Below are 17,946 nucleotides of genomic sequence, written 5' to 3'. Positions count from 1 at the left end.
CCCCAAGACTTCTGAAGGCCAAGGCAGGAGGACTGCTTGAGCCCAGGAGTTCAAGAGCATCCAGGGCAACATACTAAGACCCTGTCTGAACAAAAAATTTAAAAATTAGTCAGGCATGGGAGTGCAGGAGGGAGGGGACTGCAATGGGATGATCACTTGAAACCAGGAGATCGAGGCTGCAGCGAGCCATGATTGTACCACTGTGCTCCAGCCTGGTGACAGAGCAAGACCCTGTCTCAAAAAAAAAGATATAGAAGTTTACAAAAGAAACATATTAAGTATAGCCGACATATACTAAGAATTCCTTAGGAAAATGCTAGGGACACCTATAAGTACTTTACACATATTAGCCCATTTGATCCTCAATAATAATTTTATAAAGCAAGTGGCCGTACTATTTCCATTTTATAGCTAGAGAAACCAAGGCAAGACACAGCCAGGATTCAACTTTGGCTGTCTGGCTTCAGAGGCTGATAAGGTTTGGCTCTGTGTCCCCACCCAAATCTTATATTGAATTGTAATCCCTACCTGTCAAGGGAGGGAGGTGACTGGGTCATGGGGGTGGTTTCCCCCATGATGTTCTCATGATAGTGAGTTCTCAAGAGACAGTGAGTTCCCGAGTTCTCAAGAGACAGTGAGTTCTCACAAGATCTGATGATTTTATATAAGTCTCTGGAAGTTCCTCCTTCACTCTTCTCTTTCCTGTCGACTTGTGCAGAAGGTGCTTGCTTCCCCTTCCTGGGGCCTCCCCAGCCATGTGGAACTCTGAGTCAATTAAACCTCTTTCTTTTAGAAATTACCCAGTCTCGGGTATTTCTTCATAGCACTGTGAAAATGGACTAATACAGAGGCTGTGCTCTCATCACTCACAAACTGCCTCTCCAAAGTAAACCTAACTCAAGTGTCAAGAACCTCTCTTTGGACAGAATATCAACTCAGGCTTGTGCCAAACTTTGGTCTGAGGCACAAAAATTCAGAAACATACCATACGGTGAATCGAATTGTGTTGTTCCCTAGAAACAGGGACAGATCCTCTGTCATTTGGTCCTGACTTTTCTTGTTGGCCACCATCACCATAATGTAATCAGGAAGTTCTTCATCTATTTAAAAGGAAAGGTAGATCAAAACTTTGTTTCCTCAAAACTTTCTTCTTAAAGTTGATGTGCTTGAAAATATAGATGTAGCTCTAAGCTTTAGAGTCGCAGAGCTCTACTGGAATTACATTGGACAAGATGGCTTAGCTTTAATTTTTTTCTCTTCATTCCACAGGTATTTCAATTACCAGAAGAATGGAAATTAAGAATAATTGATACCTACAAAACTAAACATTCTGAATTATAGGGTCAAACTTGAGCGTGCATTCACTTCCTTGAATCTTTTTAATAATGCTTATTAATTTCAAAGAAGCATATGGGAAATATTTGAACATTCCCCAAGAAAAAGAATTGAGTTTTGTTTAGTTTTAATTTGCAATGTTTCAAAATAACACTCATTTCTCAAGTGAACATCTTTACCCTTGCTAAAGGCAGGTTTCAATTACTCACGGTAACAAACTTGTAGCAACATCGAATAAACAAATAGACCCAAAAGCTCCACATCATTTAAAAAACTCAATTTTAACATTAAATAATGTCAACTCAATGCACGGTTTTACCCTCACAGTGGTAATCCTACAATGATTATAAGGGTGAGGTCTAGGATAAAAAAAAAAAAAGAAAAAGAAAAAAGGCCGGGCACGGTGGCTCATGCCTGTAATCCCAGCACTTTGGGAGGCCAAGGTGGGCAGATCACAAGTTCAGGAGATCGAGACCATCCTGGCTAACACAGTGACACCCTGTCTCTACTAAAAATACAAAAAATTAGCTGGGTGTGGTGGCGAGCGCCTATAGTCTCAGCTACTCGGGAGGCCGAGGCAGGAGAATGGCGTGAACCCAGGAGGTGGAGCTTGCAGTGCGCTGAGATCCTGCCACTGCACTCCAGCCTGGGCAACAGAGCAAGACTCTGTCTCAAAATAAATAAATAAATAAATAAATAAAATAAATAAAAGAAGCCAAAAAACACCCTCCTAGTGGTAATCCTACAGTGATTATGAGAGTGACGTCTAGGATTTAAAAAAACAAAAAAACAAAAACCTCACTAAGAAGATAAGGAAGCAAAAGCTGTTATCAGGAACTCTAATCTCTGACCCTCAAAACTCCATTCGAGTTCTCTTTTTTTTTTTTTCTTTTACGACAGAGTCTTGCTCTGTCTCCCAGGTTGGAGTGTAGTGGCACAATCTCGGCTCACTGCAAGCTCTGCTTCCTGGGTTCAAGCGATTCTCCTGCCTCAGCCTCCCGAGTAGCTGGGATTACAGGCACCTGCCACCACACCCAGCTAATGTTTGTATTTTTAGTAGACACCAGGTTTCAGCATGTTGACTAGGCTGGTCTCAAACTCCTGACCTCAAGTGATCCACCCACCTCGGCCTCCCAAAGTGCTGTGATTACAGGCGTGAACCACCATGCTGTGACAAATTTCTTTAATACCTTAAATACTTGTAATATTTCTATGCAGGCAGAAAGGTTCATTTCAGAAGTACTTTTTTTGTTTCAAAGAAAACTATAAAAAATGCAGTTCAAGTGTTGAAAGAATAAAAGAATAAATAAATCTTGGTTCAGCTTTATTTTCTCTGAGCCTCAATTCTCTCATCTGTTAGTCTTCCAACAATCCTGACAACAAATCGTTTATGAAAGTGCCCAGCAAATGGTGGTAAGTACTCCATAAATTGCCAATTCTCAAACTGTTTGGTCTTGGGCCCCTTCTTTGGTTTATGCAGGTTCTATTATTTATGGTGTTCAAAATTAGAACTGATCATTTTTAATTAAAAAGTATTTATTAATTCATTAAAAAATAAATCCATCACGTGTTAATCATAAATCCAATTATATTAACACAAGTAACATTATTAAATTTTCCAAAAAAAAATTTAGGCAAGGCACAGTGGCTCACGCCTGTAATCCCAGCACTCTGGGAGGCTGAGACAGGTGGATCACCTAAGGTCAGGAGGTCGAGATCAGCCTGGCCAACATGGTGAAACATCGCCTCCACTAAAAACACAAAAATTAGCCGGGGGGGGGAGGTGGTGGCAGGTGCCTGTAATCCCAGCTACTCGGGAAGCTGAGGCAGGAGAATTGCTTGAACCTGGGAGGCGGAGGTTGCAGTGAGCCAAGATTGCACCACTGCACTCCAGCCCGAACCACAGAGTGAGACCCCATCTCAAAAAAAAGAAAAAGAAAAATTTACTGCAAAGACTGGCCTTGTTTCATATTTTTATATATCTTGTTCTATGTGCTTATGACTGAAGAATATGAAAAAATCTGGTCTCACAGATATGCAGTTGAAAAAGGAGTATTCTGATAGTCTTTTCAGATAAGGTGGATATTCTTCTGTGACACTACACCAAAACTAAACAAGTGGTAGCTTATTAAATGTTAAAGCAACGTGGAATGTCAAATACGTCAATGACCTTTTTGAACTGTTGCACAGAAATCCACTGACCCACCCCAGAGTTTAAATAAATCTTTAATCCACTGCATAATTTTGTAATATTATGCATTGGTTATTTAGAAAAGATTGGTTCACTTAGCTACAAAAACCACTGACACGTTGATATATTTCATTATGCAATATAAAATAATTATTTTTTAATATCACCATTGAGTTGGCCGGATGCAGTGGCTGACACCTGTAATCCCAGCACTTTGGGAGGCTGAGGCACGCGAATCACAAGGTCAGGAGTTTGAGACCAGCCTGGCCAACATGGTGAAACCCTGTCTCTACTAAAAATACAAAAAATTAGCTGGGTGTAGTGGCAGATGCCTGTAATCCCAGCTACTTGGGAGGCTGAGGCAAAAGAATCGCTTGAACCCGGGAGGCAGAGCTTGCAGTGAGCCAAGATCACGCCACTGCACTCCAGCCTGGGTAACGAGTGAAATTCCATCTCAAAAAAAATAATAATAATAACAAATTTTTTTTAAATCACCATTTATTTAATCAGAATTTTTTTAAGTACTGGGAAGCTGTGAAATTCATGGAGGCAGGCTCAGATTTTCCAAAATTCTAATTTTCATTTGAAAGCTCACATGTGATTGGCAACAAAGACTATGGATTCTTTTCTTTGCTCACTTTCAAGTAAATATCTGCCAAATATCCTAGTGTATGTAACCAGTTTGTCAGTACTTTGAAGTTAAAAATGATGTTCCCTGAAAGAGGTGGCTAGCTTAGTTCTCAACTAAAATGATTTTCCTCAGAACAACCGTATTTCAGTATACAATAAAAATGTTTTATGAGCATTTCTATTTCCTCGCACTGAATACTAAGAAGATAAAAAATATTTTGTAAACCCTGGACTTCACATCTTCATCAATGACATTTTAAGTGTAATTGGCTCAAAAAGAAAAAAACTACAAGGGGGGAGTGATTTGAATATGATTTCATTATGGTGTTACTATGCTGACAAGTTTTATCAACCATTAGTTTTACACAATCCAAACACCACCACCACAGTGAAAAATAACAAATACCATCTTAGTATTAATATGAAAACAGTTTTGACTTCAGAGGCCCTTGGAGTCTCCCACACTTTGAGAACCACTGTCATTAGTGGTAGCTATTATTTTTATAGGAGGCACCAGCTTTGGGGGCAAACCATAAAACCTTGCTCAAGTAGGCAAAGCCTCAGTTTCCTTGTTTACACAGTCAAAGATACTGCCACTTACCTTCCAGGATTCTCGTAGGGATTATCCTGAGTTAATGCATATACAATAGTTAAGCACAGTACCTGACCCAGAGTAAACACTCAAATTAGAATAAAGAGACGGAAAAAGCCTTACTGTTTCAGAGAGAGGGAAAACATAAAGAGATCGGAAAATAAAACTCACTGAACCATTACAGAAGCAAATGCCAGAAAGCATCAAACATTCACATCCAACATCAGAGTTCTAAAAACAAATGTCAAGAGGAAAGTAACAAGAATAGGAAACTTTAAACAGGCATGGTGGCTCACACCAGTAATCCCCGCACTCCCAGCACCTAGGGAGGCTAAGGTCAGATAATTGCTTGAGCCCAGGAGTTAAGACCAGCCTGGGCAACGTAGCGAGACCCGTCCCTAGAATTTAAAATGAGAGAGAGAGAGAATAGGAAAAACATAAAATAAAATTCGGTCAAACAGAGCCTTAACGGAGGAAACTAAATTTCAAAACACCATAACAGAAGGAGGTTTGGGAGAAAAAAAACAAGGTTGCAAAAAGATGATAAAGAAGTAACCAGGGAGTATAAGATTTGAAGAAGGTAGAAGGGAGTCTCTCCCAATGTCCAAAGTACGGTGAGAAATATGCATTGACTAAAATTCTATTAGCTGCAAACTCTAAATTCTGTAAGACTAACAACCAAAAAAACACTTACCAACATAAGCTCCTAATTCTTGTAATTTCCCCTTAATGGCACTCTGAGAGAAAAAGAGCAAACGTGCATGTGAGAAAGGCGGCTCTAGGAAAAGAAGACCGGACTCTGCAGCGGCTGAGGCCACTTTGCTGGTGCGCGCACCTCGGATCCCCCGGGCGGGGGCGGGGAGGAGCCTCGCCTGCACCGCCCCCCACCCCGCACCCCACTCCAGCTCCAGCCCCGCGGCGCCCACCTCCCGCAGCGGATCCAAAGCGGCGCCCTGCGCCGCGGTGGTGGCTCCAGCCGGGCCTGCGCCTGTCCTTCCATTTCCCGGCGGCTACTTCAGCCGCAGCCACGCTCCGAGGCCGCAAATGTCCCCAGGCCCGAGGCGGCCTGGACGAGGAGGAGCCGCAGCCCGCCAGGAGCGTCCAGCGGAGGCCAGGCCGCGGCGTCCACCCGGGCCCACAGTCCCCGTTACTCCTGACAACCGCCCGCTCGCCGAGACCTGGCTTCCCACCCCCGCCCGGCACGGGCCTCACCCGGATCTTGCGGCTGATCTCGGTGCCGATCTCCATGGCTCTGCGGCGTGCGGGAACTCAGCACTGCGCGGCGCTTGGCTTACCCGGAGGCTGCCGCGGACTCCTACCCCGCAGCCGGGCCACCACCGCCTCCTCCTCCGTTCCGCCCCCGGCCGCGCACACGGCGTATCCCCGCCCCGGCCGGCACTGCGCGCCGGAGTGAACGCGCATGCGCCCGTGTCCGCGCCTGCGCACGCCTTCTACCCGCGAAACCTGTGCTCAGGCAAGGAGGGCGGCGGCGTGCGCGTGCGGGTGGTCCTGCAGCTCCGCCTCCCGGGCCCTTCGGGGACCTTTCGTTAGTCTCTCGGCTGGCCCTCCGCTTATTCATTTTATTCTCTCTTTGATGTTAAGAATGAATTAAATGTGTAGCAGAAAGATCTTGGGCTGTGATATGAGACGCGAGTTCAAATCCAGCCCTCACTTACTGTCAGTATGGTATCGGTCCAGGTATTTCAACTTTTCTTACCTGTAAAATGGAGTCTGCCCCTTAGAGGTTGCACTGCAATTACCTTTGAAGGGAAAATGGACTATCCAGAGCAACAGAGCCAATCCGTCAAGTCTTTGACTCTGCAGTACACTGGCCCTCCTGGGTTTGGTTCTGCCTTCCTTCTTCCAGGCCCACCCGTGGCCTCTCCCCGAGACGAATCCCATCCTCCTGCTTCTCTGAACACCCTCCATGGGACAACACTTTTGTTCTTAGGACTTAAGTTGTCAACTCTGTGCTGATAATGACCGAATTTTCCATCAGCCTTGAATTCTCACACAAACCCCACTCCCAAATTCTAAGTAACTACTCTTTTTTTTTTTTTTTTTTTTTTTTTTTTTTTTTTTTTTTTTGAGACGGAGTCTCGCTCTGTCGCCCAGGCTGGAGTGCAGTGGCGCGATCTCGGCTCACTGCAAGCTCCGCCTCCCGGGTTCACGCCATTCTCCTGCCTCAGCCTCCCGAGTAGCTGGGACTACAGGCGCCCGCTACCACGCCCGGCTAATTTTTTTTGTATTTTTAGTAGAGACGGGGTTTCACCGTGTTAGCCAGGATGGTCTCGATCTCCTGACCTCGTGATCCGCCCGCCTCGGCCTCCCAAAGTGCTGGGATTAAGGCGTGAGCCACCGCGCCCGGCCAGTAACTACTCTTATTTTCTCCCAACTCAGCGCTTAGACAGAAGTCGCCTTCATCTCCCCTTCCTCCACTCAATAGGTTACTACTCTTGATTCCCCTATTTGTATCAATAGCCGAATTCTCCCTATCCCTGATCACAAAACCTGGGAAACAGAGGAGGCACAGAGAGGTCTCCTTTCTCCCTCATATCCACTAATTCCTGAGAGTGGTCTCTGTTATCCATTGCTGCATAACAGATGACCACAAATTTAGCAGCTTAAAACACAAACGTTTATCATCTCATGGTTTCCGTGGGTCAACCTCACTGGGTCCTCTGCTCAGGGTCTCACAAGGCTACAGTTGTGTCAGGCAGGCTGTATTCTCATCTGGAGGCTTGACTGAGGAGGAATCTATGTTCAGGCTCATTCAGGTTGTTAGCAAGAATTCATTTCTGGCTGAGTGCGGTGGCTCATGCCTGTAATCCCAGCAGTTTGGGAGGCTTAGGCTGGCGGATCACTTGAGACCAGGAGTTCGTGACCAGCCTGGGCAACATGGCAAAAACATGTCTCTTCAAAAGTACAAAAAATTAGCTGGGCGTGGTGGCATGCACTTCTAGTCTCAGCTGGTTGGGAAGCTGAGAGGGGAGGATTGCTTGAGCCTGGGAGGCAGAGGTTGCAGTGAGCCAAGATCATGCCACTACAGCCTTGATGACAGAGTGAGACCCTGTCTCAAAAAAAAAAAAAAAAAATTCATTTCCTTGTGGCTTTATGAGTAAGGACCCAGATTTTTTTCTGGCTATCATCTGGAAGCCACCCTCAAGTCCTAGAGGCTGCCCACAGTTCTTTGCCAAAGGGTTCACTAACATGTCTGTTCACTTAAGCCAGTAAAGGCCAGGCACAGTGGCTCATGCCTGTAATTTCAGCTCAGTGAAGTAGAGGTGGGAGGATCACTTGAGACCAGAAGTTTGAGACCAGCCAAGGGCTTTCATTTAATTAAGTTAGGCCCACCCAGGACCTGACCCCAAAATCAGCTGATTCACGACCTCAATTACATCTGCCAAACCTCTTATTTTTGCCATGTTTATTACCTAAGCAATCCACACTAGGGGTCAGGAGTGGGTTGTGGGGACAGCAGAAACAGGAGTTGTGGGGCTACCTAGGGTCTGTCTTGTGGTCCTTTAATAATCTCATATAATCCTTTCTTGTGAATTCCTATGGCATCTATATGGAAGCTATTAGTATAATAATATATTCTGTGCAATGTTATTTCGTGTGTGTGTGTGTGTCTTCTCTAACAAAATTATAAACTCTCTGTAGGGCTTTATATTTCTCCAACCTTTCAGGATGCTGGACACATAGTAAGCACTCATTAAATATTAATAGGGTAAAAGAAATTAAAGACCTAATTTACAAAAGCATTCCTCAAGGATAAATCCAGTGATCATACACTCATTCAACATTGATGACAGGCAGCAGAGCAGAATGACACAGAACAAGGGCACTGCAGCCAGACCGTCTGGGTCTGAATCCTGGCTCTGCCACTCCCTCTGAGACCTTCGGCAAATTGCTTCTCATCTCTGTGCCTCAGTTTCCTTATCTGTGATATAGGTATGATACTAGTTTCACCTGCAAAGGGTTACTATAAGGATGAAATAAGTTAATATTTGTGAAGCATATTGAACTGTGCCTGGCTTATAGCAGTACTATGCTTGCTGATTAAAAATTAAGTACCTGCACTGGGATACAGTGCTAGGAGCCAGAGCGCAAAGAGGAGCAAGACCAACTCCCTGCTTTCATGACACTCACAATCCAAAAGACAGATGAATTACTTTTATTCCTTTACCAACCATTTCAGAACTAAGAACAAAAACATGTTTTACCATTACTGGGTACCCAATTCTCAGTCAATATTAACATAATATTGAGAATAACATTTAATAAAAAGTAATGTTTTCATTAAAACATATTCAGAGTAGGGAAACTTATTAAAATATATTCAAGAAAGCGTTAACTTTTAGGACAATGAGCTAACTTTTAGGACAACTGTGGAAAAGAGACTGAAAGGCTGCTTGAGACCTCCCACCTTTAGATCTAAGATGTTATGATGTCTCGATCACAGGAGGGGCAAACCCACTAAACCAATGGTTCATTTGGTGTTCCAGTGCAGTTCCAGGCACTTCCCTGTAAACTGCAGCTTCACAAACTACATCACATCTCGAAGAAGATGTTCATGACAATGCCCTAAGAGAAGCCATTAGAGGGAGTAGGAGTGCTAGGCTTGAAAAAGACTATACTGGACAGTATTTTTTTTTTTCCCCAGCTTGGAAATGTTCTCTGATTTAGGGGAAACAACATGTTTTCCTCTAGGGGACAGTGTGAAGACCAGATTTCAACAAACCCAAAGTGCCAGCTAAGAGGGCTCTGGGCTGTCTTCCAAAAAGAGAAGATGACTGAAAAGAGCATTGGCTTTGAAGTCAGAAGGGCTGAGTACCAACCCCATCTCCATGGAGCCATGAGTCTTCTAACATTGCCCCCCAACCACGTCTGCAATCTCTTCTCAGGTTGTATTTCAGCTGGATGTTGCACATCCTTTGCACGTGTGTGCGTGTGTGAGTGTGTAGAAGCACTAGGGGATGGGGGAAGGTGGGGTGGGAGTGGGGGTGTCTTCCTGCTTGAAAAGCTTTTCTTTCTTTTTTTTTTTTTTTTTTTTTTTGAGACGGAGTCTCACTCTGTCGCCAGGCTGGAGTGCAGTGGCGTGATCTCAGCTCACTGCAACCTCCATCTCCTGGGTTCAAAGGATTCTTCTGCCTCAGCCTCCCGAGTAGCTGGGACTACAGGCGCGTGCCACCACACCCAGCTAATTTTTGTATTTTTAGTAAAGACAGGGTTTCACCACGTTGGCCAGGATGGCCTTGCTCTCTTGACCTCATGATCCGCCCACCTCGACCTCCCAAAGTGCTGGGTGTGAGCCACCGTGCCAGGCCCAAAGCTTTGCTTTTCTTTGAGTACTCAGTCAACCTTTTTTTGTCAGCCTTTTGAGTCTGCTTTTCCAGACTCAAGCAGAAGCTGATCACAGTGATTAATGAGACATTACCAGTCCATTCAGACTATAAAGTATAACCATGTATAAATTTCCTCACCTACTACAATTACATATTCACCTGTTGTTCACATGGTGAGTCTTTGAGGACAGGGGTATGCATCTATTTACCTTTCTCCTTGCAGCACCTGGCTTCTAAATATATGTGGGCTGAATGGACAAGTGTTTTCCAACAGTGATTATCACATGGCATAGACATACTTGGATCAAAGGCCCTAAGTGTTGGGAATTACAGTCACAGCAGTCACTTGCTACTGAGGCAGACATGCTTCTCCATTTCAACAAACACACTGCCAAGATAATCATTTCTCTGATGTCCAGGGGAATCTATCCATAAAATGGTTGCTCTTTTGCAACTGAAAAGGTGTTGCATGTGACACAGTATTGAGTGTGGTAGGCAGAACTTAAGGTGCAGATTCAGAGACCAAAGACTTCACATTTCTATTTTTTTTTTTTTTTTTGAGACGGAGTCTGGCGCTTGTCCCCCAGGCTGGAGTGCAATGGCGCGATCTCGGCACACTGCAACCTCCACCTCCCGGGTTCAAGCGATTCTCCTGCCTCAGCCTCCCAAGTAGCTGGGACTACAGGCGCCCTCCACCACGCCCGGCTAAATTTTGTATTTTTAGTAGAGACAGGGTTTCATCACGTTGGCCAGGCTGGTCTCGAACTCCTGACCTCGTGATCCGCCCGCCTCGGCCTCCCAAAGTGCTGGGATTACAAGCGTGAGCCACCGCACCCGGCCACACATTTCTAGTTCTAGCCCTCACTGTCCCCTTCCTCAGGGATCATCTTTTTTTTTTTTTTTTTGAGACAGCGTCTCACTCTATCACACACGCTGGAGTGCAGTGGTGCGATCTCGGCTCACTGCAATCTCCGCCTACTGGGTTCAAGCGATTCTCCTGCCTCAGCCTCCTGAGTAGCTGGGACTACAGGCGTGTGCCACCTGCCCGGCTAATTTTTTTTTTTTTTTTGAGACGGAGTCTCGCTCTGTCGCCCAGGCTGGAGTGCAGTGATGCGATCTCGGCTCACTGCAAGCTCCGCCTCCCGGGTTCACGCCATTCTCTTGCCTCAGCCTCCCAAGTAGCTGGGACTACAGGTGCCCACCACCATGCCTGGCTAATTTTTTATATTTTTAGTAGAGATGGGGTTTCACCGTGTTAGCCAGCATGGTCTCGATCTCCTGACCTTGTGATCCGCCCACCTTGGCTTCTCAAAGTGCTGGAATTACAGGCGTGAGTCACCGTGCCGGGCGTAATTTTTGTATTTTTTTAGTAGAGACGGGGTTTCACCATATTGGCCACGCTGGTCCCGAACTCCTGACCTCATGATCCACCCGCCTCGGCCTCCCAAAGTGCTGGGATTACAGGCGTGAGCCACCGCGCCCAGCCAGGAATCATTATCTTTGCGTGGCAGGGCATTCATTCAATTTGGATTTTTGCAGATGATGATATTTATACGGTGGGTATTCACCATGCTATCAAAACAGATTAACTTTTGAACTTCTAAGAAAACACTAGTCAGTGCACCCACCAAACCACAATTTCCTTTCCTTTTTTTTTTTTTTTTTTGAGACAGAGTCTTGCTCTGTCACCCAGGCTGGAGTGCAGTGGCGTGATCTTGGCTCGCCACAACCTGTGCCTCCTGGGCTCAAGCGATTCTCATGCCTCAACTTCCCCAGTAGCTGGGACTACAGGCATGCTCTACCACGCCCAGCTAATTTTTGTATTTTTAGTAGAGACGGGGTTTCTTCATGTTGGCTAGGCTGATCTCGAAATCCTGACCTCAGGTGATCTGCCCTCCTAGGCTTCCCAAAGTGCTGGAATTACAGGCATAAGCTACTGCGCCCAGCCTTCTTTCATCTTTTTGTCTTTCATCATTTTATGTGCTGGGCTTTCTTTTTACATTTTATTTATTTTAGTAAGAAATAACTTCCAGTGTAAAAGTATGTGTAAGTATGCCACCTTCTGGATAACAAGAGGGGGTAAAGATACTTATATGTAGTTTCTTGTAACTCTGCAGAACATCTTTGTAAGGATACAGAGGAATGAGGGAACACTGGTTACCCCCCAGGAGAAGAGCTGGGTGTCTAGCAGGCAGGGTGAGAAGGGGACTTTTACTTACACCCTTTTGTATCTTTGGGGGTGGCACCATATAAATTATCTCACTTCCTTAGATATGCAACACAAGCTAATAATTTTATGTCTAATATTTTGAAGGTGTTATTCAAGTGCCTTCCCATGAATGTTCCTGCCAAATTAACATAGCTGAGGGAAAATAGGGCTTAGGTACTTGGTCAGTAAATGACATCTGTGGACTGTGAGGGAGGAAGTTCAACTCAGTTGTCTAACATCTCTTGGGTTTTACGGTCATTTTCTATTTTTAAAATTCTTTTATTTTCTTCCTGATTCAATTAACAAGTTTTTATTTAGTGCCTACTCTTTGCCCAGTACTGTCCTAGGAATCCTAGGAGATATAAAAGAAGCCGTCATGAAACAACTTTTACAGTTCTTGCCAAATGTGGAGATCACTGTGGAATGGTGTGGCTAGAAAATCATCCTGGAAGCAGAGTCTTACTTGCAGAGAAGCAGAAGGCTTAGACAAGTGGAAGGAGGGCAGGAGGGGCTGCTGGCCAGGGGCAAAGCTTGACAGGGGCAGAAAGCGATATAGGTGGTCAGAGAGGCCCGTTTGGAAAGTCCCTATAGGTCAGGCAGAAGAACTTAACCTTGGGAGTCCAGTAAGGGTGATAAGAGAAGGAAGCCTGGTATTAGCAAGGAAATAAGAGAGAACTGAGAAACCAGATGTCAGGCGACCACCCTTGTTGCAATAATCCGGATGTAAAATGATGAGGGTTTGGATTTAGAATGTTCCAGGGGGAACAGAAAGGAAACAAAGAATTCATGAGACATTTCAAAGGAGGAAATACCAGGTCTTGATGACAGGCTGGAGATGATAATGGGAGAAGTCACACATGATTCCAGTTTTTCTACCTTGGGAAGCCAGCAAAGTGACTTCTTTTTAGATCTCTTTTCTTTGCTCACACACAAATTGACCCCCTCATAGAGTTCAGTTGAAATATCAATTACAAACAGAATTGATCTATTTTTTTTCCCTTAGAAACACAGGTAATCTTATTTGCCTTTAGCTAAACGACCCAAGATGCACCTTGCTGGGCTTTGCTCTTGGATAGCACTCATACCTCTATGACAATGCTCCCCACTTTGGCCTTGTACTGCGTGTGTGGTGTGCAGGTGCGTTTATCACCCACTAAACCAAAAGTCCGTGTTGTGCAGGGACCACGTCTCATGCAGAGTTAAGTATTCAAAAGTTTTTGTTAATTGTTTAAGAAAATGAGATTTACATGAAACAATACTTTAAAAAGCTTTCCAGAAACAACAGCATTAAAACAAAATCACTGAAATTAAAATTTACATAAATTAAAAGGTTCTGTGTTCCACATGCCAAGAAAAGATCTTACACTATTGTAATAGTGGGTCACACAGTTTTATTCCTCAGCTTAAGTGCTGCAATACAGTAATAATAATGCAGTACAAGAATACTGTATAATAAACGTTAAACGAAACACTTCATATATACTTTACACAAGTTATTGGCTATTGCTTAGTATTTATTTCCCCCACCCCTGCGGTGCAAAGATATTAATATCCCTGTTTTATAGGAGAGGAAACAGGTAAAGAGAAGTTAAGAAATTTGCACAAGGTCATCCAGCTAGTAAATGTTGGAGCTGGGATTTGACAACTTTGTCAAGTCTCCATCCTTAACAGTTCTGCTCTGTATTGCATAAGCAGACAGCTCCCTTTTGGGGATTGACAGGTTATTTGAGGCATATGAACCATTTTTGGTGGGGGGGCTTTCCCACCCAGTACTGGAAGTGTCTAGTTATATGGGGCATAACCTTAGGAGCAAGCAGGAAAAGAAGAAATGTATTCCAATAGTGTTCAGAAATATACCAGAGTAAACGAATAACCATCAATAACAGCATTTTACAGCCTACCTAATAACACAGGAATAAAACCCTTTATCTGGAACCTAAATAATACCCCCTCCACTCATTTTATTAAAAGCCTTGCTTTATTTGGAAACTCTTAAAATAAGTGATCATACGATTAAAAAAAGCAGCGGCGCGCCCCCTCCCCGGCGGCCGGGCGCAGCTGTCCGCGCCTCCCCCGCGCGGCTGCCCGCATTCCAACTCTCTGAGGTCACGGGCCGCCGCCGCCTCCCCGGATCCGCCCGCCCGGCTCAGGGGGAGGGACGCCTGGGCCCGGCCGCCCCGCTGCTCCGGCCGCGCGTCCCGCGTCGGTCCGACGGTCTGTCCGTCCTCCTGCCACCCCCCGACCCCACGGGGCTTCTTTGTGCGGCGCTCCTCGCCGGCCGGTCCCACCTCCAGGCCTCGCCCCTCGCCGTCGCCACCGCCGGACTCTGCCCAGGGGAATGGTCTGCGAGCCGGGTTTTTGGAGACAGGAAGTGAGGCGTGCGAGCCCCATGAGCGCGCCGCGGCCCGGGCTGGCGTGCGGGTGCGGCTGCGGCGGCCGCGCAGCGGGGCCCCGGGAGGCGGGTCGCTGAGCGGGGCGCGCAGCCCCGAGGATGCGGGAGCGGGAGCAGGTGAGGGCGCGGTCCCCGGCCGGCGGGAGGGGCGGGCGCTGGCCCGAGCGGTGGGGTGTGTCCACTCGCCCGGACCCCGGAGCGCGCCCGCGGCCCCGGAATCCCGGAGAATGGGGCGCGGCGGCCAGACCCGTAGCGGGAGTGTAACAAAGAGAAAAGTCTTGTTTTTCAGGTTCGCTCTCATGTACTTGAGTAATTTCTAAAAGGAGTCTTGAACTTCTATTCTGAACGCCCTGGCCGATTGTTGCGGGTTAATTCTGGATCAGGGTTTTAAATGTGTTAGGCATATTTGTGCCTCTCAGAATATGTAAACGTGAAATTCGCCAGATAACTTTGGCGAGAAGGGGCGCAGGGAAGGACTGTTTGGTAACGCCTGGGTTTGTTTTTGGAGTAGAGTATTTACTCTGGAAACAAGAATTCTTGGATCTGCAAATTCCGACTTGTGATTTCTGCAAATCCTGATTAGATTGGCCGCTCTTGGCATGCTCGTCCTATTTTCTTTTTTGCTGAGAAAGCCTTATACTAATAGTGTATGCTCACAAACACATTCAGAACATTCGTGTGCTCCAAGTGACAACTGCTGTATGCCTAATAGTTGCTGACAGTTTATTTATTTTTTTAAGTTTGGGACACGACAGTAATTTTACTCTCAATATAGTCCGTTTCGTTTCTAGGGCATTTTATTCTGGAGCATCTACGCACAGATGTTTTCTCCGTGAGAAACATGGGTTTAATGCTATAGCTATAGATATTACTCTAAAAATGTCACATACTCTCTCCTTTTAGTGCTTATTTTATTTTAAAGCAACGTTGGCAAAATTACATGTGGTGAGGACCTTAATAGGAAAGGGGAAACGCTGTAAGATTGAGAGGTAAAGTGTATTTGAGGAACTTTTGGAAAGGGTTGTAGAGAGGGAAAATTAAAATGAATTCACAAATAGTTCAGACTGCCTTTTGTAAACTTGTACTGAAGCAGAATCTAGTATGTATCTGTTTACTTACCACAAAACGGAAAGATTTTGTAGAGAAAAAATTATATCCTAGTTTTCCTTTAATAGCTATTTATAAATTATGTTTACTTTAGTAAATTATAATTCCAGACCCAATCACTTTCATATTATTGCATATTATTTTATACCTGAAACAGACCTCCCCAAAGAACTCTTAAATTTCTACTCATCTTGGTTTTATTATCTTCAGACATTCATAATTGTATTACACCATTTGGCAACAAATACTGCATATTACTGAAAATTAAGTTGTGTAAATCATTGATAAATTTGTAAATTATTAAACAAAATCATTGTTTTAACATAGTGGGTTTTATATAAATAAGCAAAAAGCAAGCCATTCTTATGGATAGATCTTGGGGGAATGCACCATGTACACACACACTGCAACTTTTTCAATTTCATCTACCAAAATAAGAGATAATTTTGACTTTTCCTTTATCCCTGATGCAGTAATACATTTCAAGTCTGAGGGACAATTGAAAGTTTTACTGAGTTTGCTTAATCAGAGCTTAAGTTAATAATTAAGTTATACAGTGTAGTATCTATTGCTTTCAAGGCATAGTTCTATGTAGTGAAAAGACTACCATATTTGAATGGCACCTAATACAAATATTTATCTTTCCTCTACACATATGCAATATCTTGTCTGTTCATCTACACTACTTAATCCGCCCGGTTTCCAGTTACCATAATTTTTATATAAAATTGAAACCCACCATCTGATCTCATGAAAGGGTGTTTAGTATGCATATTTATAATCCTTAAATATTTACTCTTGATCAATATTCTAGTTAAAAGCTTATTATTTAAAGTTGTCATTTGCTAATTTTTTTCCATCTTGCTTTACTTATTTAGTTTATACCCCTGAAACAGCAAAGAGCATTGAAAACTACTGGAAGTGGAAACCATATCTTTTAATACTTATTTTCTGTTTCCCTCCATAGTATGGTGCTTTTACCTACAGAAGGCACTCAGCAAATGCGGTTAATTAACACAGTGCTTTAGGTAGTTGCAGCGTTGTTTTTTTCTTCTGGCCTTCCCCTATCCCTTGTTTTTAATATTTTGATTTTCCTGGCTATGGGAAATAACCAGAGCTCAAAACAAACAAAAAAACTAGCCAGATAAAACCGTGGTTGGGTCCTTATTAGAGTTACAGCTCTGTATGTAATTATAGCATGGTTGTAATCTCTTTAAAGACAGCGACGGCTTAGGGATTCGTCTTAGATTTCTCACGATGCTCATTATGCTGTCTTGTTCCCAGAGACGCAATACACATTTGTGGAATGGAATTTCAAAATGTTAAGTTTGGCAAAGCCGAGGGTAGTAGCGGAACCCTTTTCTCCAGGTCTGCCATTCCCTAACCCTAAGTGCCCCATCACCTCTGGGCCTGAGACGCAGTCAGGAGAGCAGGACCCAGGAGAGGACTGGGACTGTGGAATTTGGGATCGATTCCCAGCTCAGCCCGTCCTAGCGTGAAACTGCGAAAGCCGCTTCTCTTCCTGAAGCCTGGGTTCTGTCTGCCAGATGAGAGGGTCGGGAATAGATCCTGCCTCTCCGCGTGGTCCCGGGCCGGAACTCAGCGTAGCCAGCTATGGCTGGGTCTCGCTAAGCGATTCATCCCCAACAGGCAATCTCTGCGCAGAAGGAAGGTAGGGAACCGTCTCAGGACCCTGGAAATGTCCGGGATTTTGTAGACTCGTTTAGGGGGAAAAAACTAATCCAGCTGATATAAAAATCCCCAGCTAGTGCTCGCCCCAGAAACCATCAACAGGTCTGGTTAAAAACTGTTAGAGCCCGGCTTGGTGGCGCGCACCTGTGGTCCCAGCTACTCGGGAGGCTGAGGCGGGAGGATCGCTTGAGCCCAGGTGTTCGAGGCTGCGGTGAGCTACGATGGCGCCACTGCACTCCAGCCTGGGTGGCATAGCAAGACCTCGCTCTATAAAACACGTTGTAAGGAGCGTATTTTGAGGTCCTGTGGCTCCAAAGCGGGCATCCTACGGGGCCCGCCCAACCTCTCCACCGCCAGTAGGGCTCGCGCTGGTCCCTTTAAATGTTCCCTTCGGGAGCCGAGGGACCGGTCCTTTTAGAGCGCGTCCGTCCAGAAACGCGGCTGCAGAAA

General features: G+C 45.0%; 1 protein-coding gene across 28 annotated transcripts in view; it reads right to left on the bottom strand.

Annotated features, from left to right (window-relative positions):
* ZC3H14 (zinc finger CCCH-type containing 14) overlaps nucleotides 1-6,205 on the bottom strand; it is a 50,721-nt gene extending 44,516 nt beyond the window's left edge. For 6 of the 28 annotated variants that reach the window (XM_063793034.1, XM_063793035.1, XM_016926565.4 and 3 more), the window contains exons 1-3: nucleotides 5,961-6,172; nucleotides 5,443-5,485; nucleotides 986-1,100 (exon numbers count right to left, since the gene is read on the bottom strand). In XM_063793034.1, coding sequence (XP_063649104.1) covers nucleotides 986-1,100; nucleotides 5,443-5,485; nucleotides 5,961-5,996 — 194 coding nt within the window. In that variant the 5' untranslated portion in view covers nucleotides 5,997-6,172. Of the gene's footprint in view, nucleotides 1-985; nucleotides 1,101-5,442; nucleotides 5,486-5,960 lie in introns of all 28 variants that reach the window. The other 22 variants (XM_063793040.1, XM_063793041.1, XM_063793049.1 and 19 more) reach the window with 15 other exon arrangements.
* Nucleotides 6,206-17,946: the final 11,741 nt, after the last annotated feature.

The sequence above is a fragment of the Pan troglodytes genome, chromosome 15 (genome assembly GCF_028858775.2).
Source record: "Pan troglodytes isolate AG18354 chromosome 15, NHGRI_mPanTro3-v2.0_pri, whole genome shotgun sequence".
NCBI lineage: Eukaryota > Metazoa > Chordata > Mammalia > Primates > Hominidae > Pan > Pan troglodytes.
Note: the sequence above shows the minus strand (reverse complement) of the source record. Positions and strands in the feature narration are given on the sequence as shown.